Source organism: Xiphias gladius, unplaced genomic scaffold (assembly GCF_016859285.1).
Source record: "Xiphias gladius isolate SHS-SW01 ecotype Sanya breed wild unplaced genomic scaffold, ASM1685928v1 HiC_scaffold_159, whole genome shotgun sequence".
In the NCBI taxonomy this organism is placed as follows: domain Eukaryota; kingdom Metazoa; phylum Chordata; class Actinopteri; order Istiophoriformes; family Xiphiidae; genus Xiphias; species Xiphias gladius.
The window spans coordinates 1-9,442 of NW_024401825.1; the positions used below are offsets into that span (position 1 = coordinate 1).

Here is a 9,442-nt window from a genome sequence, read left to right on the forward strand (position 1 = left end):
TTTTCCTGGATGAATGTAGGGAATCCCAAACAGTGCACATATGTTTTTTATTTACTCATAACCAAATGAAAGATTAGGTTTTTTTCATAAATTTGTGCTTGAAATTGCAGGGTTCTGTCTATTTTCTGTCTTAATAAAGTTATCCACCTTCAAAGCTTTATGGTTATGTGATTTTTAAAAAAAAAACAAAAAAAAAACAAAAGTTAAATATTTTAAAGGATAGAAAGTACATAATGGCTTGCTAGATGCTATGATTTGTAGAAGTTGTATGAAGGGAGGTCTGCATCATGTTTCCTCTTGACTCCTTTTATTCTCTGTCTCACTCAGGTCTCCACAGTTTTTACTTCCTCCTGCTGCTGGCCTACTTCATAGCCTGCTGCATCTACATCCAGCCTCTGTACCAGGCTCTGAGGAAAGGAGGTCCCATGCACACCGTCTTCAAAGTGCTCACCACGGCGCTGGCATTACAGGGCTGCTCCGCTCTCTGCAACTACATCCACTTGGCCAGGTAGATTCAGTGGAGCCTGACAAACCGTCCAGAAAGTATGAACCCTGAGCGAAACAGAAATCAGCCAACGTGAACATGATGTCAGACCGAATAATGAAGTAAAGGGAAATGACAGTTCAGTCTGATATTCAGGCTAGAATTAGACTGTTGAATGGAAGTATTCTCTGTGACTTCAGGAGCTGCTAACCTTTGGGTTGGTTAGTATTAGAAGTCTGTTTCCGATGCATTTTCATTTGGTCTTAATGACTGAAACTCTCCTCTACTGTCCTTCTTCTCAAATCCTCATAACACATTTTATGTCCCTCCATCCATGGTACATGGTATGCGGGACTTTTTTTTTTTTTTGGGTGGGACATTTTGTCTTCATACTGTTGTCTGTGACACTTTTTTCAATAATGATACATATTAGAAACTCCATACTTACACTACAGGTACCCAAAATGGAGTAACAGATAAGATTTTGGAGCATCTTTCTGCATAGATTTAATGAGGGAACACTAATTTCCCAGAAATTGCTGGAACTCCTTAACACTTTAATGTAACACGATCAAATTCATACCAGGTATCAATTTGACAAAGATTTTGGTATAAAAATACCTAATTAATGAGCTAATAGGCTTAATTAGGAGGATTTTTCTTGTTAACACGATAATTCCAGACCAACACATAGTAGAAACTTCGTACTTACACCATTGGTACCCTATATGGAGACAGTGATCTGATTAGGTTTTGGTCTGCCTTGCTTCTTTTAGTATTGTTGATGACAAACTACAAGTTCTGTGTGCATACGTAGTCACTTGTCATGGAGAACATGGCAGGTTCATAAGGAAAATCCAAGTGCCTCTTATATTTTTGTACGGCTTTGTTATTTTGTTTGTTCTTTAGATTTTTTTGGGAGGAAGCATTTATATTTACCTATTAATCAATTTATTACCTATCCCACAACTAGTTTTAAGCATGAAGCCTTTGATTGCCCTTGCAGGGATAAATAAGGAGAATATAAAACAATGCAGTAGTGTCTTATGGTCCCTGCTCTTGTGCTCTGCAGGTATTCTCGAGATGGTATTGGTATCCCTCTGATGGGCAGCCTGGCAGAGTGTACGTTCCTCTTACTTGAACATGTCTTTTATTTCAATCTATATTTATATCTGCCTCTGAAATTGATTCAGTCATAAGAGTAAGAGGAACCTCTCTGATGATATCAGATTCATTAGTAAACCGACAGGAAATTAATTATGTTCTGTACATTCCTCTTTTTCACTCTTTTGGCTCCTGCCACTGTGCAGTCTGGGATATGGTGTCCCAGGTGTCCATGCTGTACATGTTACTGAGTCTGTGTATGGGCTGGACTCTGAGTCGAGGCAGGAAGCCTCAGTCCAGACCTCTGCAGTGGGAACAGTCTCCGGCCTCCACGGCTGTCGCTGTTGGTGGAGTCATTACACAGGTACGCAGGATTACACTGAAACTTTATCAACCTGAAATACTTTAGTAATGTGTTTCTTTAATGTGTTTTTGTAATGAAATCTGGTTCAGGAAATGTGATCCTCATCTGATACAAGTGATATTATAATGATTAAAGTAAAAAAAACAAACAAACAAACTAGGAGTTCTGGGATAAATTCTGGAAAAAAAGTCAGAATAATTATTAGCAGAAAACTTCAGGAGTCACCTGATCATATCTGAGCTATTGAGAGTGAATCAATGTCATTTTCAGGGAGTGCTGCTGCTGTGGGAGCAGTATTCAGAGTCTGACAGTGAACATCACAGCTACCACGCCCAGCAGAGTCTGGCAGGTATCCTCCTCATGGCTCTGAGAGTGGGCCTGGCTGTGCTATTGGCCTCTGTCCTCTACCAGATCATCTCCACCGAAAGGAGCACCCTGAAAAGAGACTTCTACCTCAGTTTCGCCAAGGTAAACTATGCTGTACACTAGCCTGCAGCCTCCAGACGAACAAATAATCACCTACAGCTCTTCATGTGGTCATGCGGTCTTCCTTGCAGGGATGCTTCCTGTGGTTCCTCTGTCACCCGGTCCTTGTCCTCTTGTCTGTTATCTTCAACGAGCACCAGAGGGAGAAGGTTAGAACACACAAACAAACAACATTTTAGCAAAGCACCACCATAAAGTGACATGTGTTTGATCAGTCTGTTTGAGTTGGAAGTTCAGGAAGGGTAATGTGACTTTTGGCACCATATCGAAGGTCTACAGCTGTTCAAGTTCAGATATTAATAGGGAGTTAACGTTATAAATATCATGTGTATTAATATGTTAATGCTGATTGCAGAAAAAAACACAACAACTAGTGAAATTAACATCCATCAATTAACTCTTTGAGCTTTTGTTGGATATTTTGTAGTTACATGGCTGCAGTTTTGGTCCTGACTTGGTATCAGAGTTGTAAGTAGCTGCAACTAGCAATTAGTAGTGAAAAACAGAAATGTATTTTTTAAAGGTGAATGTTTCATTCCCAACTGCATTTTCAAAATGTTGATATTAACAATAGATTAAATGACTGTGTGTAATGTGAAATGCAGTCCCTCTTAGCTTTTTAGCACCTCTTTTAGCTCTTTGTTTTGGTTTTGCTGCCTGCAAGCTACACCCTCATATGTCTCAGTGGCTGTTTTCAGTGAAAAAGATCTGGTAAATTGACTGTACTCTACATGCCCAGCACCAAACAGCAGAGAGACCCAGTTGGCAACCAGCTGGTGATTATAGTGGAGCGTTTAGCAGCAAAGAGTCAGATATTTTCTCAGGAGCTGGTGGAGACCAAAACAGAGCTAAAATGAGGGTGAATATTGGACTTAGTCAGATGGCCAGAAACTTGATTTCAAGTCAATACTGATGTTGCTCTGTGTCTGTTGGATGTGTTAATAAGCAACTTTTTGCTAAGACATTCACTATAACAGCTTTATAAGGTGATAATATGTGAGATACAGCTCTTTTCTTTGTACCCAAGTAGCCAAAAAATCCACATGGTTTCTGTAACTCTCTACCTTGTCTTCCCCCTCTGCAGGTGGTGACTATCGGTGTGATTCTCTGCCAGTCCATCTCCATGGTGATCCTCTACCAGCTTTTCCTGTCTCGTTCTCTCTACTGGGAGGTCTCCTCTCTCTCCTCCGTGTCTCTGCCGCTCACCATGTCCAGGACGAACCACAGGGGGCGCTACTAAGCACACCCACTGTCAAACTTTACCCGATCACCACGGGAGAGGGAGAACATGCTAAGAAAACAGAGGCTTCTCCTCCCTGAACTTCCCATCCTGTCAGAGGAGGGAGACGTCCTGAGCCTGATGAAGCAAAGAAGACAAGGAGTGCTGTAACACTGCAGGGACTGTTCTCCTTTGCTGTTAACTGTTTCCTGGGAGAACAATCATGGCCACTATAGAGCAAGTTACCAGGAAACGATAGCTTGGGTCAGAGAATGACCAGAGGACGATATTTACAGCAACGCCCTACCTCTAGTGACAGATGATTTTTGACTGGACATTGCTGAGTAGGAAGAAAAAGTTATTTAATGCGGGACCACCTAGAGAGGAGACTCTAAGTGGTCTCTTGTGCTCTCCACGACATGCTGGATGTGAAAATAGCAGCCAACATACAATTTCAAATGAAAAGACGGATGAAGACGGATCGGCGACATCAAAATTTTAAGGATGCATCTAGTGGTGAGGTAGAAGTCAAACATGAATGAAGATTTACCCTTGACAGTGCGGAGGGTAGAGATGGTTGTTTGGACCTCAAGGACACAGGACAAGATCACATTCTTGTGAGGTTTATTCTTTTGTATTTAAGGCAACTTCTCTGAACTTGCCCTGCTCATTAAACTAGACTTAGATCATATACCCAAAGAGATAGATAGTAAGATAGATTTAAGAAAGACACAAAGGAAAAGAAAGTTGTTTTTCTTTCTGTCTTAAAGGACAAGGTTGGTGTTATTCTGTGTTTTTCTTATTCTCAACAAATCCCATGAAAAGAACAAAACCAACAGTGTAACTCTCAATAACAGACAATACCTTGTCTGTGCAAATGTGGAGGTTGCAACCACATTTCGAACCATAAGAAGTACATCTTTAAAAACTGCCCATGTGATTTAAAAAACAAAAAAAAAAAAAACAAAAACTAAATCTCCCAAAACAGCAGAGCACTGTAGTTTTTAGCAAACATAACTCAAACAGCAATAAATAGTGCATTTGTTGGGGACTAGTTTCAGCTGCGGATTAATACACATTTGGTGCTCTACTGAGAGTTTACAGTAGCAGAACGGTGCATGTGGGATTGAATCAAAAATAAAATACAGTGCCCGCATTCATCGTAATAACGGAATACGTCTGCCCGTGCAACAATGTGGTTCACCGTTAATGTCAATACTTTTTGGACAACAGTGGCGCTCTATGGCCCAGAGAAATAAGACAGTAAGATCATTTCATTGTCTGTTTTGTTCTTCTCATCACATTTCTGGAAAGTAAGAGAATAGATGAATGGATGGAGAGTTCAGTGGATCAGTACGTGGTTAGACTTACATGTTAGTCAGTGGACAAACAGACGATTGGATGGGCTGAGTAGGTGGTTGATAGAGATGGATATACTGATGAATGCATAGGTGGAAGAATGGATAACGTTTGGACAGATGGATACAGTATGTGGCTCCCTAGACAGGTGGAGAAATGGATTTTTAGTGAAATATAAAGGTTTATTTTTGTCTTTGCATATCCAAAGTGATGCATATGAGCCAAAATATCAGTCTGTGTGTTCCCTTTACTCACAGATCAAGCTGTACTTAAAGTCGTTTCTTCACTCTCGACATGAATTTAGGAGCTGACAGCATGCGAGACCTGAACCCTTGAAACCATGTAAACTGTATGTAGCTGGAGAGACACTGCATGACTTATCCTTCTTTTTTTATCTTTTAATATAAAAAGCGAATCAGGACAAACCAAAGTCACGTCAAACGATTCCAGTGTGCAAATACAGTCCAGTGGTATTCCCAATTACACATCTCCATTGTTACGTTCTCAGATTATTTAGCTCTGGACACACTGTGACTTATTACTGTCACGGTGAAGCTCACTAAAACTGACTTATTTTTCAAAGGGAATATTTGGAAAGCAACGTGATACATGGAAGCTAAAGCAGTTGCTGGCACTACACACTAGTTTCCTCTGTGATTTCAGTGTTTTATTGAACCCTATTCATTATGATCTAATTACATTAGTAACCCTGTTAGAGCTGCAACTAACAATTATTTAAATGACTGATTAGTAAGTCGATTATTTTCTCCAATTTAGTAAATCAATCATTTGGTCTAAAAAACATCAAAAAACAGTGATGAAGTTGATGTCTTAAGATGTCTTATTTTGTCTAACCACTTGTCCGAAAACCCAAAGTATTCATTTTAAAATGATACAAAACAGAAAAGCAGAAAGTCCTCTGATTGGAGAAGATGGAACCCTCAGATTTGATCAACTAACCGTTTTAGTCACTTTCTAAGCGAAAATGACTAAAACGGTTAATTGATAATTAGAAAAGTTGCTGTTTAATTTTCTGCAAATCGATTAATAGACTAATCCTTTCAGCTCTAATGCTGTTTTGTCTGCTAAAAAATAAAACATTTCTTCATGCAGCAGGCTTTTCAGTTACTTCAACATGGAGGTACAGTCTCTGTCCCCACGCAGCCCAAGTCTCTCTTTTAACTTGCCGAAAAAAAAAAAAAATATCAATTAACTCAAGGTACACTTACTAAGCAAGCAAGTGGGCCTTGCGTTAAAGAAGTCCTGTGGAGTTTGCTTGTAAACAAAGGTCATGATGCATTCTGTGTATCCTTGAGGTCTAACAAAAATTTGCTGTTGAATTGTGTAATGTTTACATCATTGTTTACTAGCTACCAGTCCTCTTTGCCTTTGCTGGCGCATTGCCGTGTTTCTCTGCACCATGCCATCGCCAACAGGCAGAGTTGCGTACCGAGTCGCTCGCATGCTTGTGCAAAATGAAACGTGGATCCACTCTGACAAACATTGCTCAAAAGCACTGCTAGCGGTCGAAAACTCCATAGGGCACCTTTTTAAAATTTTGTTTGGTCAACTACTTGTAAGGCCAAGAGTGCACCTACATGCTCAACTTTTTTTTTTTTTTTTTTTTTCTTTTAAAACCTTTTAACACCATTTTACCCTGCAAATATTCAATGGAGACGACATAAATACTAAAAAAACCACACACTGACTCTCCCTATAATATGTTTAAATATACTGTATGCCATAAAGCTCTAATAAGTTATTTCAGCCCAGTGGCTTTTTGCCGAGCCTGGCAAAAAAGAAATATCCACCTCAGTTGTGACATACTTGAATATGAGCCTTTGTGGGTGGTTTGTTAATCACAAAATGTGCAATCTGACCTGTTCAATTAGCTTGTGCTGCAGATGGGTTTGCATTGAAACAGTACGTGTTTTTCTGAGCAGTATGTACTGTATGTTGGCTTTATGTGGGTGCGAGAGAATGCACACCGTACATTTTATCTTGTCCCACAATGACAATCTTATTCTAATTGGACAGCAACAAAATAAGAGACCCTGGTTGTACTGTGTGCTTAATGTTTCATCCCCAGATGGTTGGATTTAGTTAAAGTCAATTTTTATTTAAAAAAAAAAACAGACTCCTTTTCTTTTTTTTTTTTTTTTTCCCCTTGAGTTTCTGTATATTACATGTATTTATTTTCTGTAACCTGTGGAAATATGGGACCTGTGATCATGACAACTGTAAAAAGGTAACTGTAATAAAATGCATTTTAAAGAATACTCGCTAACCCTGAAGACTGGTGTCACGACTAATGTCCTTCATGCTGCAGGCTCAACGAATTTAACTATTAGATTGTTGCATTAGTTACAGGACCAGAATATAAAACCAAAGTCATCGGTTTAATTACATTAGTAACCCTGTTAGAGCTGCAACTAACAATTATTTAAATTATTGATTTAATAAGTTGCTTATTTTTTCGATTTAGTAAATCAATCGTTTGGTCTAAAAAACATCGGGAACAGTTTTTCTTCTGGGATTTGATGGACTCTTGATGCAGAGCAGATCACTGTAACCTTGGCCCACATTTCCACGGCCTGGTTAAAGTAACCCAGTTCTTCTTTTTTGGTTACAGCAGGTACACATCAGATTTATGTTATGAAGGAAGTGGAATCTGATATTTTCTGGTCCTTTTCATTATGTGAAAATAAATCTAGCGGGAATTATTTGTCTGTCAGTTAGGTTTGGATTAAAATGTGATGTATAGATCATGGAGCTGAACAAGGACTGCAATAAAAGCTAAAAAATTGTGAAGTAACTGCTGTATTTTAAATGAGGGGGCTGTAATCTTTTAGAGTTACCAAAAAGTACTGTAAATGCCAGTCTTGCTTTAGCTTGCTTGTAGGCTAAGGCTATATGACACATTTAATTTACTCTACTTTCTATGTCGAAATGTTCTAATTAATCTACATACCGCACTGCACAAAAGTTTTAGACGTTCAGGTGTTTAGATTCTTATCCATCACACTATACCATGAGGGAGAAGTCTGATTGGTCCCTGATTGATTCTGCAGCAGGACAACGAGCCCAGACATGGAGCCAGAGTCATAAAGACCTAGAAGAACAAGGAGTTCTTCAGCAACAGATGGTCTGGCCCCCGTAAATCCCTGAGCTCAACATCATGGAGTCAGTCTGGGATTATATGAGGAGACAGAAGACAATGAGACAGCGAACTGGTGCTGTTTTAAAGGCAAAGAGTGGTCACACCAAAACACACTGATTTGATTAAGTTTTTTTCTGTTTACTGCACTTTGTAAGAAGTTCATTAACAAATAAATACTGTTCATGTCATTTTGTTTTTCAAAGCATCCTCACTTTACTTTTAGTGCCGGAAACCTCTGCACAGTACTGTATGTTATATTCCCTCTGTGAATGAAAAAGCTGTGATGTGTTGCAACAAAAGAGTCAAGTCAATTCTGGTCGAGGGCTATAAGATAGTAAAAGCTGGAATAAATAACACTGCATCCTCTCTTGTCTTATCTGAGGTCCACCGTGCTGATCCCAAAACCACGTCTGCAAAAATCACGCGAGTCTGCAAACATACAGAGGACGTCGTAGCTGTGCTGTTGGGCAAATAATTAGTACGTGTGATGTGAAACCCCCAGTAGGCGACATAAATGAAACGCCGTCACGAACAGGATTCGAACCTGTGCGGGGAAACCCCATTGGATTTCGAGTCCAACGCCTTAACCTCTCGGCCACCGTGACTACGCATGTCAGAAAGTTCCAGGACCCTATATGACTGACAGTAGGTTAACGCACGGGAAGGTTAATGTATAAATGTAGCTAGTTGGTTACTATGACGACTTTAAACGATTTAGGTAATTTTCACCATCCTACATTATACACGCCGGTGATTTTATACGCAGCAGAGGCAGTTTCTTCGATAGCAAACCGGGCTAAACTCACCGTTAGCAAACATGTTTAGTTAAGCAGCCTACGGTAACGGTCAGTTGATGGCATCGTGTTTTGACTTTGAACAAGAAGCGTAGGCGACATTTTTTTTTTTTTTTTTTTTTTTTAACCGTGTTTGTGAATAGAAACGGTGCTAGACATTGTATATTTCAAGTGTATGCGTGTTTACGTGTGTTAACTGCGCATGGGCAAATCGGGAAACCAATGGAGCCCTTCAACTCTGAGGTCCACACATTTAAAATTGTGTAGACACCAGAGGACGCTTTGTCTCAGGGTTGCTTCCTCTCCATCGCTTTGACGCATTTCGGCAAACGCGTCGATGCGGCGATCACAACTTCAAATTCATTCACATTCTTTTCACGCAGTTCCCTTTACTTTTCGCCCGGGTGCCGCGTAGGAAAGCATGGTTTGTAAAACATATAACACAAGTGCAGATTTCACCAGGGAGCAGCAG

General features: G+C 39.8%; 1 protein-coding gene and 1 non-coding gene across 2 annotated transcripts; one reads left to right on the plus strand and one right to left on the minus strand.

The window, feature by feature from the left end:
• Window positions 1–327: 327 nt before the first annotated feature.
• On the plus strand, window positions 328–6,614 carry gpr180 (G protein-coupled receptor 180; the record flags this gene model as incomplete). The annotated part of the gene is made up of 6 exons (XM_040123257.1): window positions 328–508; window positions 1,557–1,606; window positions 1,795–1,952; window positions 2,223–2,420; window positions 2,510–2,587; window positions 3,523–6,614. Coding segments are annotated over 6 exons (821 nt in total), but the record flags the coding sequence as incomplete, so codon positions are not given.
• A 2,085-nt stretch (window positions 6,615–8,699) lies between these two features.
• Window positions 8,700–8,781, minus strand: trnas-cga. Its single transcript has one exon. It is a non-coding gene; the product is annotated as a tRNA-Ser (tRNA).
• Window positions 8,782–9,442: the final 661 nt, after the last annotated feature.